Source organism: Xiphophorus couchianus, chromosome 13, assembly GCF_001444195.1.
Source record: "Xiphophorus couchianus chromosome 13, X_couchianus-1.0, whole genome shotgun sequence".
In the NCBI taxonomy this organism is placed as follows: Eukaryota; Metazoa; Chordata; class Actinopteri; order Cyprinodontiformes; family Poeciliidae; genus Xiphophorus; species Xiphophorus couchianus.
In genome coordinates this window covers 1,005,594-1,027,024 of record NC_040240.1, presented here as the reverse complement: position 1 = coordinate 1,027,024, position 21,431 = coordinate 1,005,594, and the positions used below count along the sequence as shown (strand labels likewise).

At 40.3% G+C, this 21,431-nt stretch overlaps 2 protein-coding genes across 5 annotated transcripts; one reads left to right on the top strand and one right to left on the bottom strand.

Moving 5' to 3' along the window:
- Positions 1 to 171: 171 nt before the first annotated feature.
- bag5 (BCL2 associated athanogene 5) lies at positions 172 to 17,264 on the bottom strand. Of its 3 annotated transcripts, XM_028035675.1 has the most exons (4): positions 15,358 to 15,475; positions 14,876 to 15,283; positions 11,220 to 12,113; positions 172 to 9,846 (listed from the first exon to the last, which is right to left on the bottom strand). In XM_028035675.1, the coding sequence occupies exons 2-4, from the start codon at positions 14,905 to 14,907 to the stop codon at positions 9,306 to 9,308; spliced, it is 1,467 nt and encodes a 488-aa protein (XP_027891476.1). In that variant the 5' UTR covers positions 14,908 to 15,283; positions 15,358 to 15,475; the 3' UTR covers positions 172 to 9,305. The 3 variants fall into 3 exon arrangements, with proteins under 3 accessions (XP_027891476.1, XP_027891475.1, XP_027891478.1); XM_028035674.1 differs by lacking the exons at positions 14,876 to 15,283; positions 15,358 to 15,475 and adding an exon at positions 17,165 to 17,264; XM_028035677.1 differs by lacking the exon at positions 14,876 to 15,283 and having other exon boundaries at positions 15,358 to 15,493.
- On the top strand, positions 16,327 to 20,323 carry coa8 (cytochrome c oxidase assembly factor 8). Of its 2 annotated transcripts, none has more exons than XM_028035678.1 (5): positions 16,327 to 16,603; positions 17,658 to 17,855; positions 19,441 to 19,504; positions 19,712 to 19,802; positions 20,180 to 20,323. In XM_028035678.1, exons 1-5 carry the CDS (start codon positions 16,478 to 16,480, stop codon positions 20,298 to 20,300), a joined length of 600 nt encoding a protein of 199 aa, XP_027891479.1. In that variant the 5' UTR covers positions 16,327 to 16,477; the 3' UTR covers positions 20,301 to 20,323. The 2 variants fall into 2 exon arrangements, with proteins under 2 accessions (XP_027891479.1, XP_027891480.1); XM_028035679.1 differs by lacking the exon at positions 16,327 to 16,603 and adding an exon at positions 17,218 to 17,316.
- The last annotated feature ends 1,108 nt before the right edge of the window (positions 20,324 to 21,431 follow it).

Genomic DNA, 21,431 nt, shown 5'->3' with positions numbered 1-21,431 from the left:
ACATACAATTTTTCTTCTTCCAACTTTGGTAGTTGATCAATTTTTATTGAACAAAACCTCCTCTTTATGTCCTGGTGAAAAACAAAAGGAATCTTAAACAGTCTGATGTTTTCTGAGGTTCTTGCAGCATGATAAAAACAGCAGGTTTGGGGAAAAGAGAGACGAAGCATGCAGAATAAGACCATCTTTATTTTGGAATTTGGGAATACAAATCTGAAACACAGCCATCCATGGAGCATTCACACGACACGGTCAGTCCGGTAGCGGTGTGCTTTTTGTACAAGCGCAACATTTGGAAACAAAACGAAACAAACAAACAAAAAAAATCATAAAACATCTGTGACAGTCAGTGCAGTTAAAGGCAACTTAACATCGGGTATTTGGAGGAATAAACTACACGCAGGACTCCAGCCACCTCTTAAGGGAGTAATGGTGTTTGCAGACACAAACGCAAGGCTAGTTTCTAGGTTAGAGACTGGCTTCAATAGGAAAATAGATTCCTGTTTTTTTTTATTTCATTTGATATTTACTGTTCCCCACCCAGAAAGAAATAGACTATAAAATCATCAGACTGAAACAATAAGCAACAGTGATGCACCAAAGTCCCATTTAAATTTGACCTCACCATAAAAATACAAATGTTTCCTCCATCAGATGAAATATTTAGCTTGGAGGCCGACTTTAAACTGTGTTTGACATTTAAAATGCTCTTTTCAAACATTGTTCTTCTAAGGCTCATAAAAGAGAAAATAATGAATGTTGGATGCCCTGCGACAGACCGGCGACCTGTCCAGGGTGACCCCTGCCTCTCGCCCGGAACGTAGCTGGAGATGGACACCAGCACCTCCTGACCCCACTGGGGACAAGGATGTTAGACAATGGATGGATGGATAATGATTCAACTTTTACAGTCAGATAAATCCAGTCTTTTTGTAGCTTCACAATCATTCAATCTTGAGGCATTTCCTGTCATTCTTTAATAACACATGCTGCTACTGCAATGCCTTGTTAAAGTATTCACGCCCCTCCACAGTTCGTGACATTACACCCAGACTTTGTCGTATTTGATGAGATAAACCACCAAAAGTAATTGTAAAGTGGAGAGAAAATTCAGACAATTTTCCACCTGTTTTTTTATTATTATTATTAATCTGTAAAACATGGCATGCTTTAGGACGCAGCCCCCTTTAGTCAGAACCTTGTAGAACAATACACACAGATGGACTCTGTTCAGTACTTATTAGTCTTCTTAGGGAAATCACTTGTACTGGAATTCACTTATGGGTATCAGAATACAACTGCATTGAACACTTCTCAGTTTTGTATTTATTAGGATGTAAAAACGTATCTGTCTATTTTTACTCATCATTGCGTGCTACCTTGTGTTGCCCCATTTAATGAAATACTAAAACATTGACATTTGCGGTTGCAATGTGACAAAATACAAAAGTCCATAAGACATGAATACTTTTTGCAAGGCGGTGAGTGTGAGAAAAATGTTTAAAAAAAACAAGAACCGACATAAAAGACTACAGTGAGCCGAGTGGAGACAAATCTGACCTGTAAACTGTTTACTCCGTGTAAATAACTGAACTGAAGGCCTGGCTTTGAATCCCATCTGGATCGGAGTTTTTAACTACACTTTAATGGACTCCCCCTGCCAAGTTCAGACTCTTAACAAGCAGGAAGCTGTTAGAGGTTGGAAAAAAAAAAACAACTAAAAAAAAACTCCCCAAATAAATAACACACCCGTGTTCTGATGTGGTAAAACACTGGGCTTTTATATTCATATAAAATCTTTGGGATAAATGTTTGAATACTGGCTCAGATTGATTGGGTTTGCAGGTACGTCTCAGTAAATCAGTATCTGTGTTCTGATGAGACCCGTTACAAAACGCACTCATTAAGCCCACATTTCTGTATTAGAAATGTATTTTTTCAATGAGTCTTACATAATATTTTAATATTCTAAGCAGATAAATGCCATGCTTTTATTAGCAGTAAGCAGAAAATTATAAGATTTCACATGAAAATATAAAAACAAAATGTGTGGAATTAATCTAAATGATGGGTTTCACTTTGTAAATGGACTTTTTAATAACATTCTAAATTATTGAGATAAACCTGTTTGTCTAATCCACACCTTAAAATCTCTGTTATTGATAATGATCAACATTCTGACAGGTAGGTCATCCTGACAGTAAATAAAAGACTGTAAACATGGCTTCCGGCGGGAAAAACGATCCCAACTAAATCCTTCACTTTGTGTTGATTCTTCTTCTTCACCTTCCATCCTGTAATTTTAACTCTTCCGGAAGCACAAGGTATGAATCTGTGTTGCTGCATCGTTTGAAAGTGCTACATTATAAAATAAGTAATGCACACAAAGCAGGCAGTAGTAGTAGAAGAAGAAAGCGGAACGTTTTTGTGAAGCCAGGAGTCAAAGGAAAGCACACCCTCTTTCTCCTTTGAAGCCTCTCCGCCTCCGGAGGATTTAACGCTCAGATGTTGTTTCCTGTTTGTTGTCAAGGAAGAATTTTGTCTCATTCTTTGTCGAGGCTTTAAGATGTGGGAATTTTGAGAATAACTGTCAGAACGCCCGAATCCCGAAAAGAAAGAGTCCGAATTCTGAGTAAAAAAAAAAACTGGATTCTTTTTTTTTAGTGGCACTAATCCTCTTCCCTAACCTGTTACTAAATTTCTACAAAATTTGTGAAGCTGTTGATTTTTTTTTATTATTTCTCTGAGCACAGTAGCAATTTTGACAGACATTAAGTGTAAATAATATTTCTCACTTCTAAATGCTAGACATTTTGGAAATGACCTCATGAACTCTTTCAGGTGACAGTAGTTGCTTCTTTACAGTTGTTGCTGTTCCCCCCAATACACACCAGTATCTCCCAGACCAACAACTGCATCCAGTGTTGTTGGTCACTGAATACTGTGACCAACAACACTGGAAAGCCGAGACATAAACTCCTATTTTCTAAGAGTCGGTTATACTTCTGAGAAAAAGGACAGAATTCTGATCATCCAATCAAGTTCTTTGATCAGTAGTAGCTACTTCCCCACTAAAATCTCGTTCAATCAAAGCAGGAACTTCGATTTGCCTTCATAATGTTGACATCATTTGCTAAACCAGGGTGAGAATACAGTTCAACCTGAGGCTAGCCTGAACTCATTGTACAGCCAGAGTACCCTCAAAGGTAAAAACTTTGAATAAAAGAGGGTGTACTTTCTTTTCCCCGTGACTGTTTTGTGAATTAGGCAGAAAAAAAGTGATTGTAGGCTGTGTGTGAGTTTGTCTTTGTACGACTAGCAAAAATCACGGCTTGCAAACGACGCAACGTTCGTCTGGACACGCAGGAGAAGCTGGAGGCTTCGTGCCAAAAAGTGGCTGCAGCAGATATAAGATGATCTTATGAGATATGATTTTGCTGTGTATTAAGACGCAGTCAGTTCTCAGCGGTTTTGGGAAAGCCATCAGGAGATGTGACCCTTTAATGTACATTTACCCTCTCAGCAACCACACCAAGGAAAACAACTACCAGTTTGTGAAGTCGGCTCACCCAAACCACTGTAGGACAATCTGACAGCTTGAACTTCTTTCACTTGTTGAAATCTTTTAAACTTGCTTTGAACCAATCTGCCGTACTTCAGTTTTTGGTATTTGTCTTGTAAATATTTCTTAAAGAAGACGATTTAGTCAAGATTAGAGTAGAAATAAATGAAACTGAAGAACAAGGAGGGCTGCACATGTTGACGCTGCGCATATTGATGGAGTTACACGAGTGCTGCAATGAAAAACCCAGGAACTGGAGGCAGAAAAAAAAAGTTAATTAATGTGAAGATGCTTAAATAAATATGACTTTAGAGAATAATCAATGCCAAAATGTAACAAACAGTTGCATTAATTACATGAAAAAAATGTATCTACAAAAATGGCTGGTTTTTGTAACAAAACAAACAAAATAAAGACCATGATGAATTATGTCAATACTCTGAAATTCATTTTAAAAGTCAAAAATATTCAGAGCTAGCCACATTCTGGTTACATATATCTGTGCACAGTATTACACTAATTTCAGAATATCGTTCCCTTTGGTGACACATTTAAATTCAGTTCACCTGCCGGACTGTGACGGTATCTTTTGTCCGAAGTTCTGTTCAGGTGACAACCACAGATTCTTCTCAGGTGGAGACATTATTTAATTTATTTTAATATGTTTGGACTCACAGCGATACTAAGATACTTCAGGTTAATCTGTTAGTGTGACTAACAGTAGAGAACTCAAGAAGACTTGAATTCTTCAATTGCATCTGAAGTATTAGTCGAGGGGTGTGCACACTTCCGGAACCAGAGTACGACTCTTTCTTTTTATTAAATGCTTTTCTCTTGACCAAATTTGTTTTTCAGTGCAATAACGAAACATTTGGCGGGGAGTGATAGCTCAAAACATTTATTCTTAAGAGGAGATTAGATGTTTTTAAAAGCATTTTGATGCTGCGCTTTTGTCCCGTTTTATCAAACGCTGTTGTGACGAATTCTGAACTCCACGTCATTTCAAGCAGAAACGCCAACGCCGCATCGGCTCAATGGCCTGCTGTAAATTTCAAAGCCCCGGCTGGAGTTTAGTTTAGTTTACTTTCTGAAGCTGCAGCCCGTCACATGCTGTGCCTCATGTATACAATTGTGGTTTTTCTGCATATCGGCACAAACCTCTAATTTACATTTTGCATAAATAAACTGAAGCTGCACTGGATGTTAGCTTGGTGTATAAACAGCAGACTCCACTGTGTTAACAGACAGTTCAGTGACCTAAATACGAAACTCAGCTGTAAACAGTCCTGGCAAAAAAAAAAACAAAAAAAAAAAAACAGTTCAATGTAGGCAGTGCAGAATTCAGTTTTATATAAAGAGGCTGGATTTAGGTTTGGGAAGGTATTCAAACCACTGGAGCTTTTTCACATTCCTTGAAAGTGAAGCAAACTGCTATTTGCAAAATAGCTTAAGTTTATTAATATTGGAGGGAGAACAGCTTTCAAGTGCTGCCACAAACTCATCTAATGAATAATTAAATACATTAATAAGAAATGTGATTAATAATCCAAATCAACTTCTTTATTTCTGAATTTAAATTCAATTTATATCTCTGAGCAGACCCTAAATGCCTGCTGAAGAGCATCCCCACAGAATGATGCAGCCACTGACATGCTTCAATATAGGGATGGTGTTTCCATGGTAACGAGCAGTGCCGCTCTGTCAGATTTGACAAGTGCATTGCATTTGTAAATTATAAATAAATAATAACCTTGCAGTGCACAGGTTTTAATTTAAGGGTATCAGAGTAAATACAAAATGTATTAAAATGCTTTTGAAACTTTCATTTGTTAGGAAAAAAAATGTAATTACTTAACTACCAAATGACCAAACCCATCCTCTCCCACTTCTGAAACACATAAACAAACGGCAACAAAATGGAACTTAACATCAGTCTGTATATATAGCCTGTATATATGTATATATATATATATATGTATATATATATATATATATTAGGGATATATTATCCCTAAATAAATCTAAATATTGTGTTGTTCTCCATCTTAAAATCCCAATAAAATACATTGACGTTTGTGGCTGTTTGTGAAAAAGGTCCAGGCATATGAATATATTTACAGAACACTGTATCTTTTTTGCGTCTCTCCAACTAATGATAAATTGGTTCTGTCAGTAGATTATTGGGCTACAGTTGACGCCGTAGGAGAAAGCAACTCGTATAGTTGCTCGATTAAGATGTCAGTCTAATTAGAACTTTGTTGGGAAATAAATACGCATTTATAAAAAAAACAGAAAAGAAAAGGAGATACAACAAACAAACATAAAAAACAGACTCCCAGTGAACATGTTGTGATACTGGCCAAGGTGCTCTCTCAATAAAACACATTCAGTACTTGGTTTCCTATTCTAGTGCATTGATGCATACCATAAACGACGCGTTCTATTTTTGCTACACTGAAACACCGTCTTACACAAACTGATGGGTAAAAAAAAGGCTGAAAAGTAAAAAGGCACAGAGCTCTAGACTTCTCTACACGTCCCTTCTCTCTCTCCCTCCTTCTCCAGCAGCTCGGAGAAGTTTCTAGAAGGTTCTGTCGACTGTGATCTCCGTCAGCGCCTCCCTGCCGAGGGGCCCTCCAGGGGGGGCCCCCCCGAGCTTCAGCCTCGACACGCCAGTCCTGCGGAGATCGTCGCCTCGGCCTCTTTCTGTCCAATTTCCTCAAAAGGCTTCAGTCGCACTCCTCCGTCAACAGAAAGCAGCGGGTGGAAACAAGTAGACAGACGAGAAGCCACAGAAGCAGCGACGGCGAAATATCGCCACGCTTCTCCTGGAATAATTCATATCTGATCTATTTCCAGCCTGGTGTGATCACAACACGGTCAGGACAAACATCTGAGAACAGACGACAAGAGATGCAGCTAAAAGTGAAGTCTTCCATCTCTGTAACATCCTGCTTTCTGCTAAAAACAACAAAAAAAAAACATTCATCCATGACTTCCAAGTAATCTTAAAATAGATTTTTAGTGCTTCTTTGTCAACTGTTAGGCTGTTTTTTTCAGGTGGAGCTTTTTTGCGCTTTGGGCCCCGACTCTCGAGACTCGGGGACAGGTCGGTGACTTGAAACAGACCATTTCTTTTAGCTCACTTAGAAAATAAAATCTGTGAGAGAGCGAGACTTGGGCTGATAACATGAAGGCTTAGCAGCAAAGTCGCTCTGTTTTCTCCTTTCGAGCTGGTTGCAACCTCCCTCTGCCTGTCATAGAACATTGAAATCTATTTGATGCTACTGGTTTGGTAGCTTGTCATGCTAATTGCTAACATGAGATGCTAAAGGTGGTTTTCAATGAGTGTCTTTGCTTTAAATGCTCTCAAAGGGCCAGTTGTCCAGAATATATTGATAAAACACATAAACAGCTGTTAAAATAGTAAGAACTAGCTGTACTACTTAAACTTTACTTCTTGAGCTCTTTTCACATTGAGCAGTCCTTCCAAATTATGGTGATTGATTTTGTGACTTTTTTTTGCTATCAGAATCACAGACTTTTTGGTGCTAATTTAGATATTTACAAAGAATTTTGAGGTATTTACACTAATATATGGCGGTCAATGTGACTTTGTTGATGGTGGTTTATAACCTGATGAAATCTGAGCCAGTGTTGTATTAAAAGTAAGAAATACTGCCACCCATAGGTGGAAATTAGCATAACTTGAATTAAACGATTTCGACAATTTGCAGTAAACTCCAAATTCTGCAGATGGATTTTGGAGAAAAAAGCTCTGCTGCAGTGGTATCCTAAAAATGTGGATACCTGCTGATTTTGTGTGAATTTCCGCAATCGATAAATCTAAAACAAAACTGATGTTTTATTTGGCTGTTTACTGATTAAAAACTGCTTAAATTTGATCAAATGATGTTCAAGCACAAAGCTGCTCTCTTGTGCTCCTCTGGAGCAGAGCTATCCAAATATTTTGTCTCAAGGGGAAAAACGTCAAGTCTGCAGAATGGATGGATTCTCACAAGAGAATACAAAAAGCTCGGTCATTGAATACTTTGTACCATAGCCAACATTTTTAAGATTTCTACTTGTCTGTAATAGTTTTTTCCTGGTTACAAATAAAAGTCTCCATTTGTGTCAACCACCTGATCAAACGGCCCTCTGGAGTCGCTTTAGGTCCCTCTGCTCTGGAGTCTAGAGGGCCACATAAAAACTACGGGAGCTACATTTGGCCCCCGCGCCTTAAGTTGGACTCATGCTTAAATGATCAAAACTGTATTTGACAGCAACTGATGTGGTGTGATGTCACTTCTCCTCCTGATAACCTAATTTTTCTGGCCTTCTTCCTGTGGAGGAAAAATTATTCTGAATGCTGTAATTAGACGTGGCTATATTAAAACTCAAGGGGAGAAATCAGACCGGATCTAAATCTACATCGGCAGGTCGAAGCTTTACAAAAATCATAGATCAGAAATTGGCCTCAAAATTCAGATTCTTGCTTCTTCAGTGGAGAATGATCGTAGATTAGCAATCTAACCTCCTACTGTCTAATTCCATCTGGTAGATCACAGTTGTTATTAGATCCATGTGCATTTCTGCAATCTGACCCTCGAAGATGTAATAAAGTAGAAAATGCAGCAACATCAGCCTGAAGTAGCTGGGTTTTCATTATAAATGTTTGCAAAACGTTGTCAATAATCTGTTAATGTAAAAAAAACACAATTTTTGCAATTGCTGTGTTTCCACTAAATAAGAAATAAGTTAAAATCACACATGAATAAGTTTGTTCACGAAATATTAAAAATATGCAGCACCATGATCTTTCTGTTTCCTCCCGTTTTCTTCTTCGTGGTTTTCGCCAGTGGCAACATCTGGTTGCTGTTGATCATGCGAGTCGTGTGACGCAAAGATGAGACAATTTTTTAAAAATCGGTTTATTTCGCAAAGTTGCAATGGAAACATTTTCTTTGATTCAGATGATCAACAACTGGACATTGTCGAACCACGTCCGTGGTTTTTGCCACTGGCGAAAACCACAAAGACAACGACAACAGGAAGAAGTTGGAAGAGCGGCACGGACATTAATGACTTACCGCGTGAACAAACTTATTCACGTGTGATTTAAATTCCGTCTCAATTAATAGGAACACTGCAACTTGTGTTTTTTTTTTTTTTGACACTAGCACAATAGACAAAGTTTTGCACATATTTGGAGCGGAAACACAGCTACTGCCTGGTTTTTCTAATTATACAGAATGAGCCACCCCTGCCTCTGGTAGCGTATCACCAGCTGTCGCCATTAGCAACTGACAGTCAAGATAATAAAAGAGGCTACTGATTTACAATCACTCTAACTGAACGTTTTATCAATATGAAGTGCAGTCTGGAGGAGAAGACAACGAGCGTTACTCAGTGCTTTGGCTGCAGGCTCCTACTACCATACACCAAAACACAATGACACCAACAAGCAAATCACACACACACACACACACACACACGTACACCCGCGCGCACACACAAAATTGTCGAAGAGCACACAGAAAAATACGTGTCAAAATGTGTTTCACAAAAGGAGTTTCATACGGGTTGGCCTTGACTACCACAAAGAGGGGAAAAAAAAGAAGCTCTGCTGCAGTGGATTCTGGGTATTTCAGGCAATATTTACAGCTGACGGAATGATGACGCTCCATTTTCAAGCTCCTTTAATTCCTGCAGCCGTGTCCGACCCGACGTGGTCCTGGATTCATCAATACTCCCACTCGTCCGTCTTCATGTCTAGGTAGTTGAGAATGTTCTGGGCGAACTTCACCGCTTGCTTCCGTGCCATCTTGGTGGACGCGTCGCCCTGTGGATCCACAGCGTCCAGCGCCAGCAGCTGTTTGGTCAGCAGTTCCTCCAGCATCATGTAGCTCTTGTCGGCCCGCTTGCCGTCAAAGCCCAGGACTTGGGCCTGCAGGTCGGAGAGGCTGCCCAGGACCAGCCAGACGGCGCGGTGCGACGGGTGCTCCCCGGGGCCCGGCTGGCGGCACACCAGCGCCTCGCGGAGGTCCAGGAAGGTGACGACGGCCTGGACCTCGACCACAGCACGACGGCGGGCCTCTCTGATGCACGGGTTTTTGGCCGTGTCCACCTGGTCCAGGTGGGTGAGAAGGCTCTGGAGTTCGGCTTTGGGCCGGAAGCTGAGGTCACCCGTCACGCAGTGTCGCAGGACGCCCTCTCGTAAGTGGGAGACGTGGGCTCGCACGGCCTCGATCTCACGGATGGAGTTGTTCTGCGCCAAATCGTACCTACAGAGACGGACACAGGTTCACCATACTGAGCGCTCCCTCCCATCATCGCTGGATAATGGAAACCAGAAGGAAAACAGAACAGGGTTCCAAACTTTCTTAGTATATGTGTTCAGCTCCCCTAAGACAGGACTATGTGGAACAATCTTTTGCTGCAATGTCCAGGTACAAGTGTTTTGGAACATGTGTCTACCAGCTTTGAACTTCTGGAGAATAACATTTTTGTCCATTCTGTGTTACAGTCTGCGACGCTCAACATTTAGGTTTTGCCACAAATCTACCTGGAACAAGTTCCACATGTAAACCGCTTGTGGTGAAGGTAAAACAGGAACTCATATTGATTTCTTCTCGCCACTCTTCCATCATCCTGAGCTGTGGATTTACTTTTACTATTAGAGGCGCATCAATAAATCTGCCCCAGTTTCGTTAATTTCGACAATGGACCAATACTCATCCCCATGTCCAATCCCAATGTTTCCTTTAGAATTTTGTGGAAATGGGGCCAGAATTTATTTGGACATGATTTTTAGAGGCCTGTTATATTTTCCCCTTAATGCTACTATGCTAGTCTTGCTGACTTTTTTTTCCGGTACGACTTAATAATTAGAAATTTTGTCTCTGTGACAATAGCAACGATGAGGACGTTCCTGACAAGCAACGTACATGGGCGGCTTCAGATGTTAGAACAGGACCTTAAAGACAAACTGACATTTATTTTACGTCTTCTATTTTTTTTTAATTATTATTATTTTATTTGCATGGGACAGTTGCTGCTCTCTACAGACTTTGGACTTGTGGACCTTTGCCACATATTTTGCTCCAACCACAACACAAAGTGGTGTGTGTGTGTAGCAGTAATGCCTGTTGATGCACATTTTATGCCGATTCAAGCAAATTTACATTTTAAATACCAAAACATTAATTTATGATCTGATGGGCATCAAAAACAGAATTCTTTTGTTATCAATTCAGGCAGTTAAAGGTTAATATTACTATTATTATGTCATTATAATTAGGCCTGTAACATAACAAATGCGAATAATTGTTGCAATAAATGATAATATTGCTGTGGAGAGCATTTTCAAGTAATTTACTGATAATGGCCTATTAATGCAGAGTCGCCCTCTCAAACTGTAATCTTCTAGAAATCACACTAGAACTGGAAGATATTTGAAATATCCTAAATAAAATACGACAACCAAAAACGGGAATAAAACTAAAAGACAACCAAAACTCTAAATACAATGTATGATAAGGTCTCTGTAAACATAATTGCCCTTCAATCATCAGAATGAAAATTATTGAGCTCATTTATGGTGCAATTAATTAATTGCTTATAGCGACAGTCCTGGTTGTAGTAAACTGAGATGTACCTGCGAGTGTCGTCCCCCTCTCCCTCTAGGTCCAGGTGTTTTAGCAGGCCGTTTATTTCCTCCACCACCTGCTTCCTGTAATTCCGGATCGCCGCGTTACCGGAGACGTCCAGGGCGTCCAGCTCCACCTGCAGCTCCGTCAGGATGCGGGACAGGTGCGCGCAGCTGTCCCTCCCGCTCAGCCCCATCAGCAGAGCCAGCAGCTGGCTGCGAGCCATGCTCACCTTCACCATGACCTGGTTGATGCGGTTCACGGCCTCGTGGGTGTCCCCCGACAGGGGCAGAGAGAGGGTCTGCTGCGGCGTGCGGCTCTCCAGCACGTCCTGCACGGCGCAGAGCCGCGTGAGCGCTCGGTAGCGCGCCTTGCGGAGCGGCACCCGGCCTTCAGTCTTGATCTGGGTGAGCCTGAGGACGAGCTCCTGAAGGGCGTCCACCAGCTCGTCGTTTATCTCCGCCACCCCGCCGGCCCGCTGCGGCGCCACCACCCGCTCGTCCACCAGCTCCCGCGCCGCGTTGCTCAGCTCGTCGATGGCCAGGCGGGACGGGTGGGAGGCGTTCTCCTCCAGGTACCGCAGGAGGCCCTCCACCTCTTGCGCAGCCCTCTTGCGCGCTCCTTGCAGCTCCAGCTTGCCCTCCGTGTCCACCTGGTCCACCTGCAGCAGCAGCTGGGTCAGCTCGCGCTCCATGCGCTTGTACTCTCGGTCGTTCTGCAGGCCGCTGAAGGTGCAGACCTGCGGCCCCAGAGTCGAGACCTCTTTCTGGACCTCGTAGAGTCTCATCATCGCAGGAGGCTGCGGATGGTAAGGCTGCTGCTGCTCAGCCGGATGCTGCTGCTGGTCCTGTGGACCGCCATGGTCCATCCTTTTTCCACCATCAAAAGGCTTCCCAAAGAGACTGGAAAAGGGGCACAATGACAGCAGATCAATTAGCAGCCAGCTCTGAGGCCTGGTGCACACATAGCTGGACGTCTGTGAAAGCAAATGCATTTTTATGGGTTTTGGCCTTTCTTAGAACTCTATCACTACAAATGATTATTTAGGAAAAGTCAGACTAAAGCAAGGAATTTGAGAAAATTGTATCTTTGTGTTTGCGTGTGTACATGGGAAAAATTAGGTTCTGCGACAAATAAAATGGCAATAAATCCACATACCTGACATGAGTACATTCCCAGTCGGCATCACCTTGTGTTTTAATAACTTTATTTTCTAATACGCTACTTAAAAGTATTTCAACCTATATTTCTGTCCACACAAAGGCACCTCCTGTCTGATGGATGGTTTAGCTGCGCTACACTGCCCCCTATGCCTTTGGCAGGCTTAAAACAACACAGTGGTAAATTTGTGTGGATGAAAACTTTTCTGAAAGCAATCCCATGTGGACAATATTCTTTTAAAACAATGTGGGAGATATATTCATTTTGATCAATTCCGGGCTAAGTGTGGATAAGTCTCAAGTCTGAGTGGAGACAAGACGGTGTTGAAGGTTACCGTTGATATTGTTACTGGACTTACCTGCTGAATTAGACCACCGACTAATAAAAGAACTAAATATCCTCAACTAAGCAGTGAAATTAGAGTGGCAACCTTAATTGGACAGTTTTATTTTTTTCAGATCAGTGAGAGCACTATCAATAGGTGTTAACAGCAAGAGGAAGTTCAAAATGTGTAAGAAGCTTCTAGATAGGCTGCAACTTTTAAACAGGACATGGGAATTTGTCAAAAAAAAAAACAGGAAGTGAAACATGTCACAAGAACACTTCTCTGTCTTAGTCCAGTTCTATTTCTTTAATACTTAGCTGGCAGAGAGGTTTACAGTTAATGTTTACTGTCTAAGTGGGGCTTAGCTGGCTAATTAGATAGCTAGCTAGGTAGGTAGCTCGCTAGCTGGACGCTAGTTAGATATCCCTAATATTTAGTACCATTCTGGCAAATCAGATTTCATACAAATAATCATAAGTTCTGAATTTACTAAAGCAACCATTGTCTATCACAATGACAAGGATCCACAGTACCATGTTCTAAAACCGAGCAGGAAATAATCACAGAAAATAGAGACGAAAAAACCCTTAGTGTAATATATTCTGTCCTCCAAGACAGTAAATGAGATACGCTGCGATACCTTTCGGTTGGGTTTAGCTCTAGAAACACCTCTGTGCCATAACCCTAAAGGATTTGAATCTATCTGAACACTTCAAGTAAGGCAGAGCGGCAGCTGTTTAACTTTGAGTTGTTTTTGAGAAAATAGTTTTCTTTTAAAATTGTATTACTAAGATGGTTACATTTTCAGCTTAGAAAAAGTATTTTGTCTTTATTTCTAATTCTTAGAGAGAAATTTGGAATCAGCAGGTCAGAGTTTTACAAATTTTGACCGGATGCATTTACAGACTCCTGATTAAATGTTAAATCACCCCTGGGCTCCTCGGATCCAGCTAAATAAAATAGCATTGCACAAATCACCATAAACTGACTCCTGCTGACTACAACCTTTGTAGTTCTGTGTGTCTGAGCTCTGTTGTGATTGGTTGTGGATGCTCTCTGTGCCTTTTAGTTTCATTGTTGTAGTTCTGTCTTTAGCTTGATTTCTTTGAAGCTCTTATACTTTTGTGCATGATTCTCCAAGCTACATATATAATCGGCTAGCTAAGCATTTATTTTGTAAACTAAATATTGTTGCAAGTTCAGAGCTAAATATTTAGTTGTTCAATTAAGTATTTCATTTGCTAACTAAATATCTAGCTTCAAACTAACCAGTTAGCTTGCTAACTAAATATTTGGTTTGAAGGTATGACATTTATAAATGAAGGACTAAAATGGTGAAAACATGACTTTGAAAAATTAACCCTCATTTTTCTTTTTGCCTACAGGCTAAATAACCCAATTTATTGCTGTTATTTGTTTATTTTATTTTTTACTGTAATTTTACAAACGACAGCACTTACTAGTGTACTCCGTAAGCCCGGTCTCTATGTTAGGGTTGCCAAAGTGAAGATTTTTGATAAAAGAAAGTAATTAGAAATTCTGTTTTAAATCCCTCAAGTCTTGAAGGACAGAGGTCTCCAACCCTGGTCCTCCGGGCCCTCTGTCCTGCACGGTAAAGAGCACAGTTTCATGGTTCTAGAAAACAGGTGCGGTTCCACAATATACCGGTAATGTTTGTTTTTTTTAATCCAAAGCATGATTGGAATAAATGTTGTTTGGAGTCAACATTCCATTATGTAAGGGGATGTGCATTTCCAGAATAGTGGATGATCACATGCCAGGCGAAAGCTTCCAAATCCGAATATTTAGTAGGATAAGCTCAGGAAAAACAAATCCAGCATGGAAAGCCACTCCTCTCCTGCTTCCCTCACGGCATTCAAGATTAGGAAAAATAACTAATGGGAAGATGCGAACGATAACGTCCGCAGCTAGTAGCAAGCGGTCACCCAGCATGAAGGCTTACAGGGCTACAGGTAGCATGCGACCCACCACCAAGCGCCATCCCCAGCTCCAGGCTGCCTGCACGGCATTGCGCATTATGTCACCACGGAATACCCCCGATCGGCCGGCTGGTTGCTAAGGGATCAGGAACCAGCGCACACACACCCCGAAGCATCTCCGGATGCTGTCAGCTGCATCCCCGCTCACACACACCGACACATCATCGTTAGGTCTCACCTTTTCAAAACGCCGAACACATTCGCGCACATTTTGGCCGAGCTCTGTTTCCATCAGCCAGATCGGCCTGTGAAAGAAAAAGGCTTCCGAGCGTGGTGAGGCGAAGGCAGGAATTTCGGTTATGCTCCCGGGTCAGCTTCACTACCTCACCACCGAATCTTCTTCTGTCACAGACTGAATGACTGCGGTCGGAATGGTGTCGCCCCTCCCACGATAGAAACCACGGTCTTCATTCACTACCATTCAAAGCCACTTAGTTTAGAAATAAATGTGTAACTAAAGCATACACACAGATTAAACGAATGATTTCAAACCTAAAAGCACCGAACAAAAAAAAAAAAAAACAGCTTCCATACACTGTTAAAACCATTGTGTTTCAGTGCCGATGATCACCTGACTCTGCCCCACCTGCTGAAACAAAAACGGGGTTTTAGATCTAAAATAACCCTTCAATTTAAAAATATACCAGCTCCCCCCCTTACCTGCATAACCAGCGTACAGCCATCTGAACTGCTGTGGGATAGAACGCTCCTTCGCTGATTAAAGCTTAACATTAGCCTACCTAGCTACCTTCTAGCAGTTACTTTCCTGCTCAACTGTGTAAACTTACACGGAGTTGAATTTTTCCCAATTAGTATACGGTAATTTACTTACGCTGTCTATGTAATTAAAAAGCACACTATGTGTATATGTTTGCATAACGCATGCAAATTAGTTTTACATAGTGAGAAAAATATAATAAAGTGCCGACTTTCTGATAAAAGACTTTACAATTTTCTAACTCGGTGTAAGTTTTTGTTGTCCAACATTTGGTGCGCTCCTTTTACTATCGCAGTCTCAAGTGGTCAGAGGAGAGGCAAGTACGCCCGAAAGCACCTGGAATACAGGCGGGGTTTCTAAGAACTGGGTGCGCGCTGGTAACGTTTTCGAGCGCACCTACACACCCCTTTGCATTAACTTGCTTAAAAGTAAGAAGGAACCGAGGTATCCAACGAAAATACAACGAAATACTCTCCCTTTGTCTATGTGCTCTGACTTTAATGCACTGTATTTGTTTTGACTTGGGCGACTATTATAATCGATCTGCACCCTTTAACGGTGAAAATGATTACATTTGGAGCTTTTATTAAAAAAACAAAAATAGAAGATTTTCTGATTAATTACATTTCAATGTTTTTTTTATTCACAGGTACATATTTTAACAAATAAACTCACATATAGAAAGAATAATTTATTTGGGAATTACCTGAAGTTGGTGAAGAATCAAAAAAAAGTTTTATTAATCATGATACAAAATTATATTTGTTAAATTTCTGTGTCGAATTTTATTTGATTTTATTTGTTCAGATATAATGGGTAAGACTAAGCCTGTTTGTATACATATTTAATAACTTAAGTTTTCACTCCCTTGTGGCAAGTCGTTTTCATTAGGGTGACACCGACCGGCAGGTGGCGCTGTTGGCAGAAACATTTGTCGAAGTAGTAGAGTTTGTCTGAACAGAGTAGAAACAGGAGGGCGCTAGCACATTGTGTTAGCAAAGGACACAATGTTTTTCTGCTTTATCACCATCACAAATACGGATTAATGTCGAGGTATTTAAAATGGCAAACAAAGCAGCGGCGACATGGAGGAGCGTCGGTGGCTTCTTGTTGCCCCCTTTGCTGCTGCACCGGATGTCAGGAGCCAGCAGTCGGCTCTGTAGTTCCGAGAAGCAAAAAACTATAAAGGTCCGTATCAGAGCTTTTATTTTATGTGTAGACTGCTCGTTTAAAGCGTTTACTGTCCACTGTTACTGCCTAGTTTATTTTAAAAGCATGGGTTTACTCAATGTCAAAGAGAGCGGGTACATTTTCAAGATTACTCAAGCTTGTGTGTGTCGTTTTCTCCTTAAAACCATTCCCATATTTGTAAGCAGTCGCCTCTAACCGTCATAATCTGAATTTTAGTAACCAACTTTAATGGCCCTCCGTCCCCCCTTTCATCGGAACAAACCAGACTTGTACATTAACAGTCTGCGTGTATTTGGAGGAAACCAAACAGCATCTCAACACAAACCAACCATGTGTGTATAAAACACGGTGGCGGGGTGGTGATAATTTAGGCTTGTGTCAGAAATTTGACCCCGAACTTCTCTGTTTACTAAAAGATTCAGGAGTAATATGTGAGGCTATCTGCATATATGCAACAGAACATTCAATCTAAATAAACGACTGAACGATGAGGAAAGAAAAGAATCTAGGTATAAGTCATTTGGTTGCTGAGAACCTGTGTGTTTCAGGTGTGTGTACCTTTTTCTTGGTCCCTGACTCCTGGATCGTGTTTTTCTTGCTTTTTCCATGACGACGGCTGCTCAGAGATGATAAGCACAGCATTTTATCATCTCAGTTAAAGACTTATGACGTCCATCTGTGCACAGGACAACTACAGTGCCTTGCAAAAAGTATTCACTCCCTCTTTTTAGCACTCAGTAAAGTGACGACCATAAAGAACGATTCAAAAAGGATTTTTTAATTTATTCTTTTTATCTAGTTGCACTTTAGGCTCAGTGCATTATTTGCTCAAATTTTGGTCATCATTGAAGGAGAGAGGATCAAAAGCGGTGTTTTCACCCTCACTGGTGGAGAACACGGATGTTTTAATTCAAGGCAAATTATTTCCAGAATCTTTGTTCAAACTAAAGGAGTGGTTGTAAACAACTCGCATCATATATATATATATATATTTTTTTATTTTTTAAATTCAGTGCTTCTTGGTCTTATAACCACTTTTTGATATATATAGATGTCTGCATCAAGGCCAGAGCCCAGCTCCACACATGACTGGATCGGTCCTCCAAATCCTCTGTCAAACCTGCGACCCATTGTCTACCGTGTCAGTGAGAACGAGTCTGATCTGGAAAAGCAGCTGAGAAAACTGAGGCAGGAAACTGAGGACTGGAATCACGTATTCTGGACCAGGCAGAACGTCAGCTTCAGCAAGGTTTGAATTCACGTTTTCCAACTCCCTTTGTTTGATTCATTTATTGGGTTACGTAAGCATATATATTGTTCACAAGTAAAATTCCCAGAAGATTTCAATTTCTTTAATTCATTGCTCATAGTCTTATTTCTACCAGCAGAGGGCAGCAATCTACAACAGTCTGTAGAAAATATACTAAAATAATTATGCTTTCAGTGTTCGTACAGGTACATCTAAAAATAATGATAATAACAATAATAATTTTCTGTAAAGGTTGTACATATTATTTTCACTATTTCAGAAAGTGAAATTCATATTTAGATTCATGCCTCGAAGCCAGATGGTCATAGGTTTGAATCCCAGACTGGGGTCTTTTCTGCATGGAGTTTGAAAGTTCTCTCTGTGCATGCGTTGTTTCTCTGCAGGTACTTCCACTTCACTGTTGGGTTAACTGCTGTGTGTGTGTGGGGGGGGGGGGTGTACATGGTTGTTGATCCCCAGAAAGGATAATGGATGGATATAGATTTATTACACATATATTTCACACCTTGTTTTTTGTCATTTTGATGATTTTGGCTTAAAGATGTTGACGACCCTAAATTCTGAGTCTCAGAAAATTGTAGAACTGGGAAAAAGTTCAATACTGGAAACTCACATTAATCAGTTTATTAACTCAAACCACCAAGCCACAAAAGGTCATTTCTGAAGAAGCTGGTTGTTTACAGAGTTCCACTGTTGAAGAATAGTGAAAGAAAGTCGAGTGGAAGGAAGGGACAGCTGCAGACGTAAGTAGATTTTCAAACAAAATTTGTCAAAAAATTTGGAGAAGCTTCACAAAGGATTGGCTTGAGTTCTGGATACAGATGAATCCTACACACCAAGAACATGACTATGCCTCAGTGGTCCAAGATTTTCTTTTCAGATGAAAATTTAGTTTCAATTTCATCTAGAAATCAAAACCACTTCCTGGTCACCTGCTGCTGTTGGTCCACTGAGTTTTCTTTTGTCCGTCTACCAGGACATTCTGGAGCATCATGCTCCTTCCTGCTGACATCCTGGATGGAGATGCTTTCATTTTCCAGCAAAACTTTTTACCGGCCCACTCTGCCAAAAATACCAAAGAAATACCAAAAGCTGCTTCAGTGACCGTGGTGGTACTGTGCTTGATCCAATCCCTCTATAGAAAGTCAATAGAGGGTTTTCAAGAGGAAGATGAGAAACACCAGGATCAACAAGGTAGACGACCTAAAGGCAGCTATCAAAGCAACCTGGGCTTCTATTGCACCTCAGCTGAACCAATGGCTGATCTCCATGTCATTAGTGATGCAGTAATTCATTAAACAGGAACCACAACAAGAACTCAGAGAATAGAAGTGAACATATATTTCAGAAGCCTGTCAAAACAAACTCAAGGTCTTATCTTAAAAGAATGACTTAATTCAACAGCTGACAACTGTTAGTTGGTGTATGCTTTTATTGTCTCAATAAAAGCTTTTTTTCAAAGTCCTGTTTTGTTGGGGTTTTTTTTTTACCACTTTTAATAACATTTTTCAAGGGAAAAGTTTAAAAGCAGAAAACAATAACTTTATTTTCCTCTTCTCTACAGGAAAAAGAAGCTTTCATCATCTCACAGCTGAACGCAAAAGGCTTGACTTTGCGTGGAGAAGATGGTGAGTATATATATATATATATATTGTATATATATAAACTGTATATACATAAACTCTCTCACACTTAACAGGATTCAATAGGTGCAGTAGACTAGAGGAATTGTTGATGAGAATAAAAATTCCTTTAAAAGTTTCTCTAGGTACACTCTGATGTTTTAAGATGACATTGTAGTAAATTAACGTGAAGCATCTTGGTCTCTCCCTCAGGAAGGCGGCGTTCCCTAAGCAGTGAAGAGATGGCTGTGTTTTACAAAAGCTTCTTGGACAAAAACAGAATGCGGCATGCAGATTACAACAGGTGAGTTGTTTTTGTACGCTTGATGTTTCCCATGATGCTGCTGGTGCATGTCCCAGTGCTCCAGCAGCGCTGTACCGCTCTGTGTGCAGAGAACAATCATGACAAGCTCTAGAGAGAGTTTTGTGAATAAACATGCTACAGTAGCGGATTTGTTTACTACCTAAATGCATCAACTCTTCAGGTGATTTTGTTGTTGTTTTCCTTTCTGCTCGTTTTTAATTATTCTCATTATTTTTACAATCTGTAATCAACCAGCTAGTAGCTTTTTTTTAAATGCAAATGTGTATCAAAAGCAGCAATTCAGTATTTTAACAGCACACTGCAAACTAAATATTTTTGCATGACTGAATTTTTTGCCTTTCCTCCCATACACCCAGAGAGTGGTACAGACGTAACTTCACCATCACTTTACTGATGGCTCGAATTGCCCTCAACAACTTTTGGAGGACTGTAACCGAAAGACATCGCAAGAAGAAAAACAGCACTCCAACAATTTAATAAATAAATATTTACATACTATCCATATGTCTGACTGTGTTTTGATTTCATTAGCATTATGTATTCAGAATGTTTGTAAAGTTCTGATAGAAAGTAAGGATATGTCTTTCTAAAATCAATTAAAAAGATAAAATCAATCTGCAGCTAGAAGAGTAATCACCAATCAAGTGACTGGAGCATACATGGCAGCTGCTGGCTCACTGACAGTAACATAACATACCAGGTGACACTCAGAAACTAATAGCCAGATCCTGATTTAAATAGTTTTATTATTCTCCCATCATTTGGGAGTGAGAATGAGTAACGATCACTCAAAATTGGCAGGCTGTAGAAGAATAAATGTACAAGCATACATACATTTATATCTTAAATTTATTCAAACTTCCCTCATGAATTAAATTTGCGAGAAATATTATGCGTTTAAGACTATCTGGCAAAGATGTGCACCAAATTTGTAGGGGTGACCATTGCCTCCCATGCTCCCCCCCTTGATGGCGCCACAGTCTTCGTCAACTGAACTGTTTTGTTTTTTTAACATAACTTGGGTCGATCACTGTAAGATATTTTTCAGTCCCAAAAGATAATATACTCTGAAGCATACATTGAGAGCCCCCAGTTTTGTTTTGTTTTTTCAACGCTCAAGATTGTATCACTACGGTACGGAGCCCTCTAGGGGACATGGGGAATTTTTTTTCTTTTGCGTTACCTCGCAAAACTTTTGCGTTCCCTCGCAATACTTTTGCGTTCCCTCGCAAAACTTTTGCGTTACCTCGCAATACTGTACTGGTCAGTTATGCAGCATAATTGAATACTGCAAGTCTTTATTACGGTGGGCGCCGTACTTTCTGCTTTAATATAAGGTTATGTGAGGTTTTTCCATGAATGTTAGTATCTTTTTGTGAAATATCTGAAGTTTTATATCTTTCTTTAGGATAGAAAGGCACCACAAACCTACGATATAAACAGAAACCTTCCATAAGTAGGAAAGAAATAAAAACACATTATAATTTGGACTATTTCTGAGTTATTATCGCGGGTAATAAATCATCTGACAGTTTTGATTGTGTCTCTGTTGTGCTGGTTGTCTGAATGGTTTAAAGGGCCGTTTTCATGTTCAGTTCCATCTCAACC

Excerpts from the sequence above, each read along its gene's own strand:
- bag5 (XM_028035674.1), bottom strand. The coding sequence starts at position 17,214 with ATGGAAAAAGCAAGAAAAACACGATCCAGGAGTCAGGGACCAAGAAAA. Across the intron at positions 12,114-17,164 it reads AGTCAGGGACCAAGAAAAAG|TCTCTTTGGGAAGCCTTTTG; the intron begins GTACACACACCT and ends CCCCTTTTCCAG. Across the intron at positions 9,847-11,219 it reads GAGGGGGACGACACTCGCAG|GTACGATTTGGCGCAGAACA; the intron begins GTACATCTCAGT and ends CCGTCTCTGTAG.
- coa8 (XM_028035678.1), top strand. The coding sequence starts at position 16,478 with ATGGCAAACAAAGCAGCGGCGACATGGAGGAGCGTCGGTGGCTTCTTG. Across the intron at positions 16,604-17,657 it reads AGAAGCAAAAAACTATAAAG|ATGTCTGCATCAAGGCCAGA; the intron begins GTCCGTATCAGA and ends TGATATATATAG. Across the intron at positions 17,856-19,440 it reads AGAACGTCAGCTTCAGCAAG|GAAAAAGAAGCTTTCATCAT; the intron begins GTTTGAATTCAC and ends TCTTCTCTACAG.